This window comes from Rhinatrema bivittatum, chromosome 7, assembly GCF_901001135.1.
Source record: "Rhinatrema bivittatum chromosome 7, aRhiBiv1.1, whole genome shotgun sequence".
Classification (NCBI taxonomy): Eukaryota; Metazoa; Chordata; class Amphibia; order Gymnophiona; family Rhinatrematidae; genus Rhinatrema; species Rhinatrema bivittatum.
Genome location: NC_042621.1, coordinates 123,461,029 through 123,480,546, shown reverse-complemented (window position 1 = coordinate 123,480,546; position 19,518 = coordinate 123,461,029). Strand labels below are relative to the sequence as shown.

General features: G+C 41.1%; 1 protein-coding gene across 3 annotated transcripts in view; it reads left to right on the top strand.

Annotated features, from left to right (window-relative positions):
• SEC31B (SEC31 homolog B, COPII coat complex component) overlaps nucleotides 1-19,518 on the top strand; it is a 319,647-nt gene that overhangs the window by 70,750 nt on the left and 229,379 nt on the right. For all 3 annotated transcript variants that reach the window (XM_029609056.1, XM_029609055.1, XM_029609057.1), the window contains one exon: nucleotides 608-703. In XM_029609056.1, coding sequence (XP_029464916.1) covers nucleotides 608-703 — 96 coding nt within the window. The remainder of the gene's footprint in view (nucleotides 1-607; nucleotides 704-19,518) is intronic.

Sequence of the window (19,518 nt, the reverse complement as noted above, 5' to 3'; positions counted from 1 at the left end):
AGTAAGACTTCACTCTGCTAAAACCAAATTTACTATCATTAATTGGCTTTGTACACACCTGGTATATATTTTGCACCTTCCCTGTGACACATGTGTGTGTTAGACTGAAAATTACTGTGGATTCTTCCAGAAGAGTGCTTCCCAGCTGTGCATTTGATCCAAAAGTGCTCTTGGCCACAGCCAAGCCATACTGTACTGCTGTTTTGTGAATATAAAGGATCTTGCTAGTTCTCTACCTGCCTAGAAATTGATGGGGTTTTTAGTGTTACATTATTCACCATAGTAAATTCTGGGGGGGGGGGGGAACTAATAAAAGCCATGAATTTGAAGGGAAGCAATTTTATGGTAAATCCAATATACTGCATGTACACTTGGGTCACAGCTTTTGACTTGCTTGGAAAACACTGCTCCTTAATATGGTGTGAATATTCACTATGAAGAGATTCACTTACTCTTGGCCATACAGACACTTTTTCCTCTAGTTGTGAGTGCTTGGCTGTGGAAATCTTGAAAATAACATGCATTATATTCTGTGTGTTTTTTATTTGACTTTTCTGGACAAAAATGTGCTTTTCTGTTTTAGTAAAATTGATGTATATTTTCTTAGAATAATCTTCTGGCATCTGGTGCCAATGACTCTGAGATATACATTTGGGATTTGCATAACTTCAGTGCGCCAATGACTCCAGGAGCTAAATCTCAGGTAAGTTGTACCCATACACGCACATATCACACCCCAAACTACTGTACTTTGTTAGGTGGCTTGGTTGCCACAACAAAAGCAACTGGACTTGAGGTTTAGCCATTTTATGTATCTGTAATATATGTATCTGTCGTGTGCCTTGTCAGATGTTTGCAGAGTTGTCTGAGATGTGGCACACCCAAGGTTTTATTCTTGATCATTCCTTTACTTTCAAGTTGCTGTTTGGGTAAAATACACTGACATGTAACATACAAAAGTGCAGCAATCTGCTTCGTTGACTAGCCAGCCTCAGATGGGTCACCAGCTTCACACTGTAACCCAGATTGAAGAGAGCGCAAGAGTGTATGTGTATAAATGTTTGTTTTATTTTATTTTAAAATTCTTTTTCTTGGTGTTTAGACAGGTGGATCCAGAACAAGTGGGTTATGCACCTCTACCAGCAGATGGAGACTGAGCAAAGCTGGCATCACAGTATATATACGCCTGCAGTGACATCAGCCTGCCAGTATTCTCCATATCCAGCAGATGGTGGATGCACATCTCCCTGCTGGGGAGTGCTTAAAGATTTTAAAAGTAGAAAAGGAGGAAAATTTGTCCCGCTCTCCTGTGGTGATACCATATGGTCTGTCCCTTGTTGAGAATTCCTGAGATGAAATATATTGGTTCCCTCCCTCAGATGAGTGCCTTGGTCCAGTAGCTAGTTTTGAGCTGGTGTGGACTTAGCTATAAAAAAGCCCCCCAAAAAACCAGCTGAAAGGCAAGCAGGAGCAGAAACTGAGCACGGTGGTGAAGGTATATGCCCTCTCCCCCCACAGCTGGAGACCGATTCTGTACTCAGCTGGGACGAGCTGAGCTCAAGTAAAGAATAATTAAAGATAAAAAAAAGTTTTTTTTGTAGGGATTCCTCTTCTCTTTGGTCTCCATGCTTGGTATGCTGATTTGATGCTCATTCCCACCTCTGGAGGAGCTTGGGGGGGCCAAGGGCAGCCTGGTGGGTTAAGCAGCCATTTCTGGCTAGGCCATGCTCTCAGGTTTTCCTTGTTCACTGCATGGTAGGCCGCAGGAGTATTTCACACTCTTTTCCTGCGCATTAGGCCTCGCTTTGCAGTTCAGTTGGTTTGTGCGAGCGCATCCAGCTGTACGTCCAGTTGTGTGCCTAGTTTGGGCTGGTTGGGCATCCAATGATAGGGGCGTCTATCTGAGCATTTGTGCGCGCAGGTAAGTGCGTATGTATAATCTGAGCGGCCTTGTGGGAACTCAGTTTTTGGGCGCTTGTAGAGACACAGGGTTGTACGCCTAAAATTTGGATGCCTGGTTTTTGCAGTGTGGATACAGTTGGATGCCCAGTTCTCAGTTGCTTGTTAGAGTGTACTGACAGATTGATGGCATCTATAACTAAGAAACCTAAACACCTTACCTTCTGTGGTGCTTGTCATATTTTTGGCATTTCAGCCTGGCATTCCCTCAGGGGGAATTGCCTTCATCTGATTTTACTAAGCCTGTTTCTTCCCAGCTTGATGCGGACCTGGGTAAAGAGATGCCAGAAGGGTTGCCTGATTTGGGAGCTCCCTTAACTGATTCGTCAGCGAGGGAAGGTATTTCAGTAGGCACAGCACCGGTGCCCTCTAGATTTGGCATGGATCCCTCTGCCTTTTCTTGGGTGGAATTTTTTTTTTTAAAGATTGCAGTCTTTTCTTTAGACACAGTCCTCAGCCTTGACCAATCTTACCAGGTCAGAGTTGCAGGCGGTGAAATACCACATGCCTGGTGATGCGGTTAAGCATTAGAGTATGCCTAGATCGGTTGCCAGACTTTTCGACAGGGATCCAGATGGCACATTCTTGAAGGATGGGGAATTGCCTCTGGGATTGGAGCTGTAGCAAACTGTTGCGGTTCTTTCATAAGGATGAATTACTGGCTCTGATTTCCCAAACTTTGAAGAAGCTGGGAGTTCCTGGGTCTGAATCTGTGACCAAGCCAAAGAAAGATCCCATTTTGATGTCTTTGCATAAAGCCTCATATTTCTTCCTGATTATGGAGGCCATTCAAGAATTGATTGATCTTGAGTGGGGCACCCAGAACCTAATTTCAAAGGGAAACGAATCTTGGAAGGACTGTACCCCCTTGATCCAGTGGCGAGCAAATTACATTTTCTGAAGATGGATGTGCTTGTGTGCTGTCACCAAAAGGATGACCATTTCCGAAGAGGGAGGAGCGACCTTGAAAGATGCACACGATCAGAGAATTGAGTCCTTCCTTAAGCAAGTCTTTGCTGCTTGTTATCTGGTGGCTCACTCTTATTTACTTCTCTCTCAGGAGGTCGATGAATCTGGTGTGAATTCCAGGGCAGTGATGGAACCAGCAGCTTCTTTTGTGGCAGATGCGGGCTGCGATTTGATTCGCACCTCAGGCAAAGGGTGGCTTCTTTAATAGTGGCCAGGCATCAGTTATGGCTGAGAAATTGGTCAGCCATTGCAACCTCCAAGTCTAACCTTACAAAATTGCCCTTTAAAGGCTCACTCTTGTTTGGGAGCGAGCTGGAGAAAATGGCCAATAAGGGTTATCAGAGGATAAGAAACTGATGCCGCACTCCTTTAGCATGAGAGGTCATACTAGGGGATCCAAATATTTTTGACCCTACAGAGGAGTGGCCTTTCAGAGGGCTCGACCTTTGAGTAGGTCTCTGTCCTTTCATCCCAGAAAGCCCAGATGGGGCTCAGGCTTGGGTAATGGAGCTCCCCGAGCCTCCCAATAAAGGTGTGCCAACCTGCCCCCTGGAACGAAAGATAGGGGGATCTCCTCTTTATCAAAGGTGGGTTGAACTGGTGTCATACCAGTGGGTCCTGGAGGTGATGATAGATGGATATGCGCTGGAGATTTACAGTATTCCTCAGGACATATTCACAGTGTCTTCCTACAATTCCCTGCCGAAGAGGCAGGCAGTAGAGTGTATCTTGTCAAGACTCCACAGTCTGAGGGCTGTGGGCCCAGAGCCCATGTCTCAAGAAAATATGGGCCAGTATTCCATTTATTTGTTGTGCCCAACAAGGAGGGGTCTTTGTGCCCCATCCTGGATCTCAAGGGGGTCAACCATCATTTATGGGTGACTTGTTTTCGTATGCAAATCTTCCGCTCAGTGATAATGGCAGTGCAGTTGGAGGAGTTTCTGATGTCCTTGGATTTATCTGAGGCATACCTGCATATTCTCATCTGGCTAGAGCATCAACTGTTTCTGTGCTTCATGGTTTTGTAGTGTCATTAGTTTTGAGCACTACCTTTTGGTTTGGCAACTGAACCCAGAACTTTTTCCAAGGTTATGGTTGTGATGGTGGCAGTGTTAAGAGAGGATGGGAATCTGGTTCACCCATTCTTGGACAACTGACTGATTCAGACCAAGACTCTGGAAGAGAGCCTCTGGGTGTCTTGCAAGGTGATCTCCTTGTTGCAGGAGCTAGGTTGGGTGGTGAACTTGGCCAAGAGTAGTCTTCAGCCATCTCAGTCAGTATCTCTGTGTTTGGTTCGACATGAAGCAAGGCAAGGTGTTCCTGCTGGAGGGTCGTATTCAGAAGCTGATGACGCAGGTGCATCTATTGATTAACGCAATACATCAGACAGTGTAGTCCTATCTACAGATGCTCGGATTGATGGCAATGACCCTGGAAGTGACGCTGTGAGTGAGGGCACAAATGTGTCCTCTTCAGCACACACTGCTGTCTCGTTGGAGCCCATAGTCTCAGGACTATTGGCTTCACCTGTCAATGAAAGTCTGCATGCACCTGCAGTGGTGGTTAGAAGTGAATCATCTGAGAGAGGTGGTTTCCCTAAGATCACAGGACTGGCCAGTACTCACAGATGTGAATTTCCAGGGTTGGGGATCTCACTGTCAGGAGCTGACAGCGCAAGGGTGCTGGAGTACAGAAGAACCTCTTTGGTTGGCATGTTTGTGGTTCAGCAATAGTTTACAGGGTCGAGAAGTCCAAATAATGTCGGACAATGTAATAATAGTGGCTTACGTCAATTGGCTGGAAGGAACCAAGAGCCAGCAAGTGTTGCAGGAAATTGCCCAACTTTTGTAATGGGCGGAACTGCATCCTCGGGAGATCTCAGCCTCACACATTGCAGGAAAAGACAATGTAAGAGAACTTTCTCAGCTGATGGTCTGGATCCAGAAGAATGGGACTTGTCAAATGAGGTGTTTCAGCTGATAGTGGATCACTGGGGCCTTCCATTTTTTGGACCTGCTGGCGACTTCTCACACTGCAAAGGTTCCTCTTTTCTTCAGTCTCAGAAGAGATTCAAAGTCCCTGGACATCGATGCCGTTATGCAGGAGTGGCCAGAGGGCAAGCTGCTGTAAGCCTTCCTATCATGGCCCATGTTGGGCAAGATGGTTTGGAAGATCAAGAGTCACAGGGGGATGGTGCTTTTGATGGCACCAATTGGCTCAGGAGACTCTGGTAAGCAGATCTGTGAAGGCTCCTGATGGACTCCCACCTCTGACGCACAGGGATCTGCTGTGGCAGGGGCCTGTTCTTCATGAAGATCCGACTCAGTTTTGTGTTACTGTATGGCCCTTGAGAGGACTTGGTTGCTGAAGCATGGATATTCTACCTCGATGATTGCCATCTTGCTTTGAGTGAGAAAGTTCTCCACTTCCTTAGCCTATATGCAGGTTTGAGGCTTGGTGTAAAGATCGAGTAGTTCTTTCTCATTTGGTTAAGATCCCACTCATTTTGGAATTTTTACAGGATGGATTGAATAAAGAGGTGGCCTTTAATTCTTTAAAGGTACAGGTGGCAGCTCTAGCCTGTTTCAGGGCTCAGGTGAATGATGGACCTTTTGGCTTATCCAGATGTGACCTGTTTCCTAAAAGGAGTGACATCTTCATCTTCCCTTGTGGTTACCATTGCCCTTGTGTAGTCTTAATCTGGTTTTCGATTTTTTAGCGGGCCCTACTTTTCGATTGATACATGCGCACTCCTAGTGGTTACTGACCTTGAAAATGGTGTTTGTTGTGGCAATTTGTTTGCATAGAGTATCCGAATTGCAGGCCTTGTCTTGCTGGGAGCTTTCCTTCTAATATATAGAAATGACGGCAGAAGACCAAACTGCCCATCCAGTCTGCCCAGCAAGCTTTCGCACTTTTTTTTTTTCTCATACTTATCTGTTATTCTTGGCCCTTAGTAACCTTTTGGTTCTATGTCCCTTCCACCCCCGCCATTAATGTAGAGAGCAGTGTTGGAAGTGTATCTAAGTGAAATATCTAGCTTAGTTAGGGGTAGTAACCGCCGCAATAAGCAAGTTACACCCATGCTCATTTGTTTACCCAGACTATGTAATTCAGTCCTTGTTGGTTGTTGTCTGTATATAGATCCACTTTTCTTCATTCACCCCCTACCATTGAAGCAGAGAGCTATGCTGGATATGCATTGAAAGTGAAGTATCAGGCTTATTTGGTTTGGGGTAGTAACTGCCGTAACAAGCAAGCTACTACCCGCTTTTTTTGTGAATGCAAATCCTTTTTTCCACATTTCCTTTTTCCGTTGAAGCGTAGAGCAATGTTGGAGTCGCATTAACCGTGTGTATGTTTATTGAATAAGGGTATTATCTCCAGGTAGTAGCTGTCATTCCCGCGAGCCACCCACTCTTCATTCACATCCTCTAGACTTTATGGATCCACAGTGTTTATCCTACGGCCCTTTGAAGTCCTTCACAGTTCTGGTCTTCACCTTCCGGAAGGGCATTCCAGGCATCCACCACAATCTCCGTGAAGAAATACTTCCTGACATTGGTTCTGAGTCTTCCTCCCTGGAGTTTTAAATTGTGACCCCTGGTTCTGCTGATTTTCTTTCCAATGGAAAAGATTTGTCATTACCTTTGGATCATTAAAACCTTTCAATTATCTGAAAGTCTGTATCATATCACCTCTGCTCCTCCTTTCCTCCAGGGTGTACATATTTAGATTCATCAATCTCTCCTCATAAGTCATTCGATGAAGACCATCTACCTTTTTGGTTGCCCTTCTCTGGACCGCCTCCATCCTGTCTCTGTCCCTTCGGAGATACGGTCTCCAAAACTGAGCACAGTACTCCATGTGAGGCCTCACTAAGGACTTGTACAAGGGGATAATCACTTCCCTTTTCTTACTCTATATTCCTCTCTCTATGCAACCCAGCATTCTTCTGGCTTTAGCTATCGCCTTGTCACATTGCCTTGCCAACTTCAGATCGTTAGACACTATCATCCCAAGGTCTCTCTCCTGCTCTGTGCACATCAGCCCTTCACCACCCATCGAATACAGTTTTTGGATTTCCTCACCCCATATGCATGACTCTGTACTTCTTGGCATTGAATCTCAGCTGTCATATCTTCGACCACTCTTCCAGCTTCCTTAAATCCTGTCTCATTCTCTCCACTCCTTCTCTCCAGGTGCGATACAGCTTCATACTGTTCCTTCCTTTTTGCCAAAAGTGGTTTGGATTTTTACTTGAATCAGTCCATTTCCCTGCCGCTCTGGACAGAGAAAGAGATGCTGAGGAATATTGCCTGTTATGGCCCTTGGATGTCAAGAGGCATATCGTGAGGTATTTGGAGGTTTCTAAACCTCTCAGGAAGATAGATCGCCTATTTGTTCTCCATGGTGGAAGTAAGTGGGTGAGCCAGTGTCATGGGCTACAATAGCCTGCTGGATTAAGGAGATAATCACGGCCACGTATGTGGATACTGGTCAGCCATTGCCTAGTCAGGTTAGGGCTCATTCCACTAAGGCTCAGACAGTGTCATAGGTGGAGGTTACATTATTGTCTCCTATCTACATTTTCCGAGCTGCGATGTGGTCCTTCTTACACACCTTTTCCAGGTATTAATGTCTAGATGTGCAGGCCCGGGAGGACACAGCCTTCGCATCTGTGGTTTTGACTGGAATGTGGGCAGCCTCAGTCTGTTTGGGAGTAGCTTTGGTACATCCCACTTGTTCTGGATCCACCTGTCTAAATGCTAAGAAATGACAAATTACTATTTACCTGATAATTTCCTTTTCTTTAGTATAGACATGTGGATCCACCTTCCTGCCCTTGGCTGCTGGTGGGTTGTGCTATTGTCCTGTGTGGCTAGAAAGATTATCTGTTAATAATCAAGTTTTTGTTAGTCTGTCCACAGTTGGCTTTTCAGAGAATACTGGCAGGCTGAGGTCACTGCAGGAGTATGTACCGTGATGCCAGCTTTGCTTTGTCTCCAGCTCTTGGTAGAGGTGCATAAACCACTTGTTCTGGATCCACCTGTCTATACTAAAGAAAACAAAATTATCAGGTAAGTAGTATATTTCTCAATTAATCACATCCCCAACCCCATAGGGGTACCCAGTACAATTTACAAAATCAACATAAATAATAGACAAATCATAATTCACTTCACATAAAACCAAGAAAGTAAAACAAAATAAAAATGAAGTAAAGCTGCGTTTTTATTCCCGCTTACATATATTCATCTTCAGGATTTACTACCCCTTGCTCAAGTATCTACCTAATTCTAGTAAATAACCATGTTTTAACTTTTTTATGGAAACCTAATTCCTCTCAGCACTGACTTCTATAGTTAGATCAGCGGGATGCAAATCAGGTAAGACATGGTTCAGATTGCACTGCTGCTTCTTGTGACCTTAGGCAAGTCACTTCATCCTCCAAATGCCTCAGGTACAAGCTTAGATTGTAAGCCCTCTGGAGTCAGAAAAATATCTACAGTACCTGAATGTAATCTGCTTTGAAATGATTGAAAAAGCAGAATATATATTAAATAAAAATGGTAATGAATTCTCCATATATAGAATATAATTGACTAGAGGTGAACCCTAACCAACTTGGTTTTGCAGCAAGATTCAGATATAAAAGATATAAAATGTTTCTGTAGGTGAGCTGGAAAGTGCTTGTGTACGTGATGTTAAGTATGTCTCATTCTGGACATAGTTTCTCATTGAGTTAGGTCATTAAATAGAATGTGTTCAAGGTTCCTTCAAATTTTATTTGTAGTTGTAAAATACGTTTTGGAAGTGGTTGAAAGCAAGTTTGAATGTAGATTAAAAATAAAAAGGGGGGGGGGGGGGTTTAAGGACTGATCCCTGAGGTATGCCTTTTAGATGTCTTTGCCAATACATGGAATGAGGCAATGTTGAGAGATGAAGGAAGTGTGCCATATGCTTAGTTGGATATTTAAAAAAAAAAAATTTCAGGGTAAGACTTCAGTGCCATATCTCGATATCCACAGTTGGGCAAGAAATGTGATCAATACTGGAGTGACTTGACCAGAATCCAATCTGTTTATCAGGAAGCTGAGGTCAACAACTAAGCTCAAGAAATTATAAAGATGCCTCTCCATTAATTTTTTTAACTACACATAGAAGGCTGATCAGTTGATAGCTGCCTGGGTCATCTGGTGGCTTATTTGGTTTAAGATTGCAAGATGATAGGAATTTTTAGCTGGTTTAGATAATTGGAAAAAAAATAATTCCAAGAAAGGAATGGAGGTTGAAGAATGCTGGATGGAGGTTACCTAGCCTGGGTGATTTTCCAGTGTAGAGAAAGCAGATTGCCTCAAACACCTTTTGGAACTAGAATTTGGTGAAAGATGTGAAATAAAGAATTATAATCTTCTTTGAGCTTAAAATTAACATAACATGAGAAGTCAGTCTTGTGATTGTACCATAATTTGAGAAATGTTGGAATGTCATTAGCCTTGGCTGGAACTGTGGATGTTATCAGTAAGATAGTGGTGGATGAGACTTTCTTAAAGGAATGAATCTATTTATTTTCTATGATTTTAAATCTACTTTTCTGGTCTTCATTTTTGCAAGATGATCAAGAAGTGCCATGGAAGCATCATGAATCTTTTGTAGTGTGGATGCAGATAGACACACAGCCAATTTCTCACTTTGGGCAACCCACCCCAGGATGTAGGACTTTGAAAACTTGACTAGTAATCTTTTAATGGACCTGTTCTCCAGAAACTTATTAAAACTTACCTTATTTTTATTGCCACAGCATTTTCCTCCTCCTTTGTTTTTTCCAGCTCAGAGGCTGGGATTTGGTGTCATGAGCCTTCATTTGCAACTACCTGAGGATTTTTGCCTTTTATTACTTATGAGCTTTTAAAATTATATCCAGACAAAAACATGTTGAGAATGACATAACGAGAGTTTGATTGCATACAATAATTATCAAACTAGGAAATAGCTTAACTTCTTATGCTCTACCAATCTACAAAAATAAAGGGGAAAAACATTTCCCAAATTGGAGGAAAAATTTGTACAAACAACAAAATAAGACCAAACGCTGTGTAGGACCTCCATTCTCTGCCAGCACCCTTACATAACTGGGGTGAGGAGGAGGTGGCTTCAGGGACAGGAATGTTTTCACCTGGGGTTGTCTTTAAAACCAGGTCTCAACAGTGCCATAACTCTTGTACCGATGGTTGACAGTTCGGCTATTTATTCCATTTACCATGTATCTGAGTCAAAGGGTCGCCTGATTGTGTGTTTAGCAAGATCTTATTAAACCTGGCACAAGAAGGTTTTTCTTTCCAACTAGGATTTTGTCCAATAAAACCATCTTATTAAACTCAGGATTATGCTGTAGTAGGTCGAGGAGTAGAGCAGCAGGCTGTGAACCAGGAGACCAGGGTTCAAGTCCCACTGTTGCTCCTTGTCACCTTGGGCAAGTCACTTTCCCTTCCATTGCCTCAGGTATAAAATTAGATTGTAAGCCCTCTGGGGATAGGGAAATACCTACAGTACCTGTATGTATAATCTGCTTTGAAGTGCCGAATAAAGTGCGAAAAGCGGAATATAAAAATCGAAAAATCTAATTGCATAGTGCCTTTTGTAATTGGGCAAAAATCTCTATGCAGTAATTGGTACCTGGAAAACCATGTATTATACTGGAGCCTCCAAAGAATAAGTGACATATTTGTGTTAGCCCTTTTAGCTTCCACACTTTAAAAACCTGATTCTCTAGGCCAGGTATAAACTGAGGATTATCCTATATTGAAATGTATGGGGAGACTGCCTTCTTGTAATAAACTTACAGAGAAACACCCAAGCCGCATGGCAGGAGGGCAAAAGTACATAGTCTCTAATGCCTTCTGGTACTTCCCTCTCATTAACTTAGATCAGTGCATTCAGTGAGTAAGTTCTCAACCAACCCTGCACCAGGTCAAAAGGAGAGAACCAAGACGTCTAAAACAGCCAGTCATGTAAGTGACTTAACGTATATGCTAAGTTATATATCTGAAAATTAGGATATTTCAGACCTCCCTGTTCTGATGTTCTCCTTATAAAATCCATTGATAACCTTGCTTTCTTATCTGACCAGAAAAAATTCCGAAGCATCCTCTTCATTTTCCTGAGGTCTTTTTTTCTCAACCAGATGGGGAGCATCTTAATACATATAGCCATTTAGGAACCACCATCATTTTAACTAAATTAATTATTCCAAATAATGAGGGGTTGGGGGTGGGTCTCCTTGAAGAGACCCAACCCCCATACTCCATAAAAGAGGCTTAACATTGGCAGCATAAATTCTGTCTACATCAGATGGAATCTTAATCCCCAGTTACCTAATTTCCCCTTCGACCCAACATAAGGGAAGGTTTCTCACCCAAAGCCCCCTGAGCATTCCTGAAATGTCTAATACCTCATATTTGTCTTGGTTAATTTTCAGTCCTGCAAATGAACCAAAATCCAATTGGTGTTGTAAAGCTTTATATAGTGACTCATTTGGTTTAGTAAGGAAGACAAGGACATTGTCCACAAAGGCTGCTATTTTGAAAGTGTGCACATCCCTGCTGAGGCCCTGAATAGAGCGGTCAGCTTCAATTTTCCTTAGAGGGTCTATAGATGAGACACATAATAACTGAGATAGGGGACAACCTTGTCTCACTCCTTGTAAAACACAGAAATCCTCAGGTTTATATCCTTTGGCTTTAATATTGGAGATCTATAGAGAAAAGAAATATATTTTAAGAAATCTCCAACTATCCCATATCTATGCAATACAGGAAACACATATGGCCAAGAGACCCTATCAAAGGCCTTTTCAGAATCAAAACCTATCACCACTGCCCGAATGTTACTGGATTTGCAGATAGATATTGCAAAGGTTAATTTCACTATGTGAAAGTATGCTGTCCTACTCTTAACAACCCTACCTGATTAGGGGAAATAACAGATGGTATGACTAGACTTAATCTATCAGCTAAGAGTTTAGCAAAGATCTTCAGATCATAGGTTGGTTTTTTAAAAAATATTTTATTAAGTTTTTCATATGCATACAACATAACAAAATTGATACATATCACAGTCATAAATGTTATACAATGCTTTATCGAGTTTTATATACTGTCGTTCGGTTTCGCCATCACAACGGTTTGCAAGTTTCGATGGGTAAAATGTTAAGTGATTAGGATGGGGATTAACATCGTATTCATATTGGTTAACACGTTTTCTATGGATACAGTGTTAGAAGGTTAGTAGATGCATTGACATACCTAGAGCGTTCATTTATACATACAGCGTTCATTTAAAGCATTATTAAGATTGAGGGGGATATTCTTAATGTAGTAAGGGGAACATGGGGTTCTGAATGAAGGTTAATAGGGTGGGGGTGAGGAGGTTTCAGTCCAGATTTGTGTTATATATATCCAAGTTCTTTATTTAAACCATTAGGAGTCACTGTGTTCAAAGTATGTATCCATCTCTGTTCTTTACGGATAAGATATTCAGAGTAATCTCCCCCCCCCTCCCCCCCCCCGAGTCGGGGGAGCCACTACTTCCAAAACAAAGAATAAAAGGTTAGGTAAAGTGAACACAGTAATTCCAAATAACTTGAATGGAGTTCTTTTACCTAACTTCGATTGTCCTCCTTTATACTTGCAACATGATTGGTTCTCAGGTTCTGTTATCTGATTGGTCCATATGTTTTCGCACCTTTTTTCAGCTAAATTGTTTAAAGCAATGGAATTGCCGCTTGGATAAAATAAGAAAACTAAAATTAACTTTGGAAATTTGAATGGACTATGAAACATTCTCTGCACTTGTTGTGTTTGCTATAATTATTGCTGAGTGCAGCATATGCTCCTTTGTTCTTTGGATATGTTTTGAGATTAGAAATAAAAGATCCGAGGGAATTATGTAATATGGTTTTGTTTAATAAATGGTTGCCATACTAGCGTGTGTGTGGTTATTTATCATGTTGGACTGCTGTGAAAAAATCTAATAGTCTATGTGCCTTTAACCGTGTCACCACCTCACTCAGAGTTGGAACCCCTGTGGATTTCCATTGTTGTGCAATGGCTATGCGAGGGACTACCATTATGTACATACACAATTGCTGTTGATGTTTGTTTAATCCAGCTACGGGTACATTAACGGATTGCCAAAAAGGTGTTATTTTTTTGCATTCCCACCAAATATAAGATCCATTAGAGCCACACTTCCTCCAGCACTTTGATAGTGTGGAATACATTTTATTCAGTTTTTCAGGATCTAAGTGCACCTATAGATCATTTTGTAATTATGTTCTTTTAATCTAGGAGATATGGAGCACTTGCTGGCTCTTTGAAATATGATATTCCTTAATTTAATAGGAATAGGCTCTCCCAAGTCCTTTTCCCATTTTAAGAAGTGAGGTGAGATGGGGCTATCAGCTGTGTTTAACATGGAATAAATTTTTGAAACACCTTTGGTTAAAGTGTCTGCCCTAATGCACATGTTCTCGAAAAGAGAGTGAGACCCCCGTAACTTCTGTAAATTACCAATTCAGATCACAGTTTAACAAGGATATTAGGTAATAGGAAGCAGGGGAGAACGGGTCTTTCCCTGCTTTGGCCAACACCGTAATATATGCTTCACTGAAGTTTGAAAGAAAACAGTTTGTCCTGGAGAGCTCCCAGAAACAAATTCCCCAAGGGTCCCACTAGATATGGACTCAAGATCTTATAGTAATCATACGAAAAACTATCACTCCAGAGCTTTACATGATTTGCTATTTTTTATGACTTGAAGTATTTAAGGTGATTTGAAAGGTCTTGTTCAGGAACTCCAACTGTTGGCTGAAAAACGAAGGAATTGGTAAACTCTGAAAAAATTGGTGGTCTTCCTTGCTACCACCATTTCTGTCCTCCAAATTCAAAAGTTCATAAAAATTCTTCAAGACTGCACAAATATTTGAACTTTTAGTTACCGTAGTCCCTTTGGGTGATTTGAGCTTTTCATTAAATGATCTCCCTCTCCACACCTGTACTGTTAGCTAGAAATTTCCCTGCCCTATTTCCAAACCAAAAAAATTGTTCGATTTTTGTGGCATACATTGTACTCTTTGAAGTACAGCATTTAGATTTCAAGAATATTTCTGTAGTCCTCTTTACAAATTTTGGAGCCTGTCTGTATTAGCCTTTCCTTTGCCAATTTCAATTTTTGTTCTAGTTGTAATATTTATTCAATATCTTATTTCTGGCTATCATATATAATATAATTTCTCCCTTTAATACTACCTTGCTGGTTTCCCAAAACAGAGCAGAGGAACCTCTGTGCTGAAAATTTAGTTTCAAAATCCTTCCATTTCTTATTTAGAAAAGATTGAAAATCTGTGTGCCCTCTCAAATAACTCTGGAATCTCCATAGACGCTCTCTAGAATTCACATCACCCAATTTAAAATTAACCCAAATTAAGGAATGATCCGAGATAAACAGAGGCCTATTTGTGCCTTTGATATATTTGAAAAGAAACTTTGGGATACCAAAATATAATCAATCCTAGATAAGGAGCCATGTACCCTAGAGATGTGGATGAAATTCTTAATCTTAGGGTTTAGGGAGCGCCAAACATCCATTACCTGTAAATTCATTACATAGAAATGTAATCCCCTTGCCTCTCATCTTTCTAACACTTTTATCCCCCGGAGATTTGTCCAACGATGGGTCACTCACACAATTATAGCCTCTGGCCAAAACCAAAGTACCTTGAGTGTTAACTAAGAATATGTTCACTAAGTTGATAAAGAAACTGCGAGTATATTCATTAGGTGCATACAGATTACAAATGGTAAATTCTCTTCCATTCAATTTAGCAACAAGAATTATAAACCTCCAAGCTGGATCCTGAATTATCTTTTATTCCTGTAAATGTACATTCTTATTAATCAGAATAGTTACCCCAGCCTTCCTACCTACAGCTGCTGAGAAGACACACAACTGAACCCATTTTATTTTGAGCTTGTTGCTTGCTATGTCTGAGATGTGTTTCTTGGATGCATGCTATTGAGACCCGATTTTTATTCAAAGCATGTAGTATATGTTAGTGGAGAGTTACAATAATCAAACCATAGAATAAGAGATTGAAGGACAAATTGGAAATCAGTGTTCAAGAAGGGGCTTGAGGTGATGGAGTAGACGTAGTTTGTAAAAGGATAAGTTGGTAATGGTTCTTATATGGTCATGTAGAGAGAGAGGGGTCAATGGTGATTCCTATGTTACATACTGATTTGGAGACAATGATGGAATGAGTGTCAAATAGGAAAACGTGATAAGACAATGGTTTCTGATTTAGATATTGAGGGCTAGTTTATTACCGAGAAGCCATATTTGTATGGTTAAAGACTGGGTAATGAATGATTCTGTAAGGGTCCATGTTTATTTCAGAGGGAAAAAGAATTGGATATGAGCATAAATCGTATACCAAACTCCAAGGGTGTGGCATAATGGTGTTTAAATAGATGTTAAATAAGACAGCAAAGAGGGCAGACCCTTGGGGTACCCCAGAGCTAAGGGATGTCACAGAAGAGGTAGAGGAATTGATATGGATTTATTGGGTCCTGTTGAGATATGATGAAAACCAGGATAGCACAGATCTATTTATACAAATGGAGTGTAATCTAGAGATTAGAATAGAATGATTTACTTTGTCAAATACTGAGGAGATATCAAGGAGACATAGGAGAAATGCTGAACCTTGATTGAAACAGTCTCACCATGTTGAAGCTGAAAAGTAATAGCAGTTCAGTGCTATGGTGCTTCTTAAATGCAAATTGATATTAAGGATAGTGTTAGAATCAATAAAGTTGCACAGCTGGTGGACTGCTGTTTCTGAGCTTTTAGCCATGAATGATCGGGAAGAGATTGGGTGCTAGTTGGAAATAAAGAGTAGGATCAGCTGATGTTTTTGATTGTGGGCCGGACTGAGGCCTGTTTTAGTTAACTAATATTATTTAGTGTGTTTGTGTGTGTTTGTGCTTTTAATAGTCAGTAAGGCAGGGAATAAACTGAACTTAGACTGTTTGTATTTTTAAATGTCAGTAAGGCAGCTAATAAGCAGAAGTTAGTGTTTGTATATTTAAAAAAAAAATAGCTAGAAGCTAGAAATAAGCTAGGAGCAGTGTATACCTAAGTAAAAAGGTCAACGTTTAGCACTCACCTTGGAAAGGTGTTAAGGTAGTGTAATTTGGTTTGATTAGGTACCAACATTTGTTAATCAAAAGAGCAGTGAGTCACTCTGGCTGACTAACTGAAGTTACTGTTTGTCTTTCCCAACCCTTCCATCCTTGCAAGGTTTTGTCTTCAAGGCCTACTGCCCAGGGGGGAAGGGTTAGGTCGGCTGTCATAGTTGGTGATTCAATTATTAGGAATGTAGACAGCTGGTGGGCATGAGGATCGCCTGGTAACATGCCTACCTGATGCGAAGGTGGCGGACCTCACGTGTCACCTAGATAAGATTTTAGACAGTGCTGGGGAGGAGCCGGCTGTCGTGGAACATGTGGGCACCATCGACATACGAAAATGTGGGAGGAAGGTTCTGGAAGCCAAATTTAGGTTCTTAGGTAGAAAGCTTAAATCCAGAACCTCCAAGGTAGCATTCTCTGAAATGCTCCCTGTTCCATGCGCAGGTCCCCAGAGGCAAGCAGAGCTCCAGAGTCTCAATGTGTGGATGAGATGATGGTGCAAGGAAGAGGGATTCAGTTTTGTAAGGAACTGGGGAACCTTTTGGGGAAGGGGGAGTCTCTTCCGAAGGCTTGGGCTCCCCCTTAACCAGGGTGGAACCAGACTGCTGGTGCTAACCTTTAAAAAGGAGAGAGAGCAGCTTTTAAACTAGAACAAAGGGGAAAGCCGACAGTCGCTCAGCAGCACATGGTTCGGAAGGAGGTATCTTCAAAGGATACTAATGATGCATTAGAATTAGGGCATCTCGGCAGTGAGGTTCCAATAATAAGAAAAGTTGTCCAAGTGCCTGTAACTAAAAACTCACTTGAGCTAAAAAAATTCTAACTTATCCCTATCAATTAAAAAGCAGAATGAAAATACAAACCAAAAACAAACTTTGAAATGTTTTGTATGCTAATGCCAGAAGTCTAAGAAGTAAGATGGGAGAATTAGAATGTATAGCAGTGAATGATGACATAGACTTAATTGGCATCTCAGAGATATGGTGGAAGGAGGATAACCAATGGGACAGTGCTATACTGGAGTACAAATGATATCACAATGACAGAGAGGAGCACCCGGGAGGCAGTGTGGTGCTTTATGTCTGGGATGGCATAGAGTCCAACAGAATAAACATTCTGCATGAGACTAAATGCAAATTCAAAATCTTTATGGGTAGAAATCCCTTGTGTGTTGGGGAAGACTATAGTGATAGGCATATACTACCGTCCACCTGGACAAGATGGTGAGACGGACAGTGAAATGCTAAGAGAAATTAGGGAAGCTAATCAAATTGGTAGTGCGGTAATAATGGGAGATTTCAATTACCATGAGAAATCACGTTGTATCGCAATTTTTCTTGATATTATTGGTGCTATAATATTTTTATTGTAATATTTCATCACAATTTTTATGTAATTTTGGGACCCTCATAACACCCATGGTTTAACAAGATTTCAATTACCCCAATATTTATTTAGATTTATATTCCACAGAAAGCCTGGAGTTAAAGGGGCAATTAGAGAAGATAAGGCCATCACACTTTTTTCAGCGCTTCAAAGTGAATTACATTCAGGTACTGTAGGTATTTCCCTATCCCCAGAGGGCTTGCAGTCTGTTTGTAGACTGAAGCAATGGAGAGTAAAGTGACTTGCCAAAGGTCACAAGGAGCGACAGCAGGACTTGAACCGTGGTCTCCTGGTTCGTAACCCACTAGGCTAGTCTCTACCACTCCATGGTAGAGAGTTCATTCCTGGATGGAAGAAATTACAGCTTTATGGAGCAATCTGTTCAGGAACTGACAAGAAAGAGAGCAATTTTAGATCTAATTCTCAGTGGAGCACAGGATTTGGTGAGAGAGATAACTGTTGTGGGGCCGCTTGGCAATAGTGATCATAATATGATCAGATTTGAATGACTGGAAGGGGGACAGTAAGCAAATCCACGGCTCTAGTGCTAAACTTTCAAAAGGGAAATTTTGATAAAATGAGCAAAATAGTTAGAAAAAAACTGAAAGGAGCAGCTACAAAGGTAAAAAGTATGCAAGAGGTGTGGTCATTGTTAAAACAAAAAAAAACATCCTAGAAGCACAGTCCAGATGTATTCCACACATTAAGAAAGATGGAAAGAAGGCAAAACGATCACGGCATGGTTAAAAGGGGAGGTGAAAGAAACTATTTTAGCCAAAAGATCTTCATTCAAAAATTGGAAGAAGGATCCAAAAAGAAAATAGGCAAATGCATAAGCGTTGGCAAGTTAAATGTAAGACATTGATAAGACAGGCTAAGAGAGAATTTGAAAAGAAGTTGGCCATAGAGTCAAAAACTCACAGTAAAAACTTTTTAAAATATATCCGAAGCAGAAAGCCTGTGAGGGGAGTCAGTTGGACCGTTAAATGATCGAGGAGTTAAAGGGGCAATTAGAGAAGATAAGGCCATCGTGAAAAGATTAAATGATATTTTTGCTTCAGTGTTTACTGAAGAGAATGTTGGGGAGATATCCATATCAGAGAAGGTTTTCATGGGTAATGATTCAGATGGACTGAATCAAATCACGCTGAACCTAGAAGATGTGGTAGGCCTGATTGACAAACTGAAGAGTAGTAAATCACCTGGACCGGATGGTATACACCCCAGGGTTCTGATGGAACTCAAAAATGAAATTTCAGACATATTAGTAAAAATTTTTAACCTATCATTAAAATCATCCACTGTTGGTGAAGACTGGAGGGTGGCTAATATAACCCCAATATCTAAAAAAGGCTCCAGGGGTGATCTGGGAAACTACAGACCAGTTAGCCTGACTTCAGTGCCAGGAAAAATAGTGGAAAGTGTTCTAAATATCAAAATCACAGAACATATAGAAAGACATGGTTTAATGGAACAAAGTCAGCATGGCTTTACCCAAGGCAAGTCTTGCCTCACAAATCTGCTTCACTTTTTTGAAGGAGTTAATAAACATGTAGATAAAGGTGAACTGGTAGATGTAGTATATTTGTATTTTCAGAAGGCGTTTGACAAAGTTCCTCATGAGAGGCTTTTAGGAAAAGTAAAAAGTTGTGGTATAGGTGGCAATGTCCTTTCGTGGATTACAAACTGGCTAATAAGACAGGAAACAGAGTAGGATTAAATGGACAATTTTCTCAGTGGAAGGGATTGGGCAGTGGAGTGCCTCAGGGATCTGTGTTGGGACCCATACTTTTCAATATATTTATAAATGAACTGGAAAGAAATTCGACAAGTGAGGTAATCAAATTTGCAGATACAAAATTGTTCAGAGTAGTTAAATCACAAGCAGATTATGATAAATTGCAGGAAGAACTTCTCAGACTGGAAAATTGGGCATCCAAATGGCAGA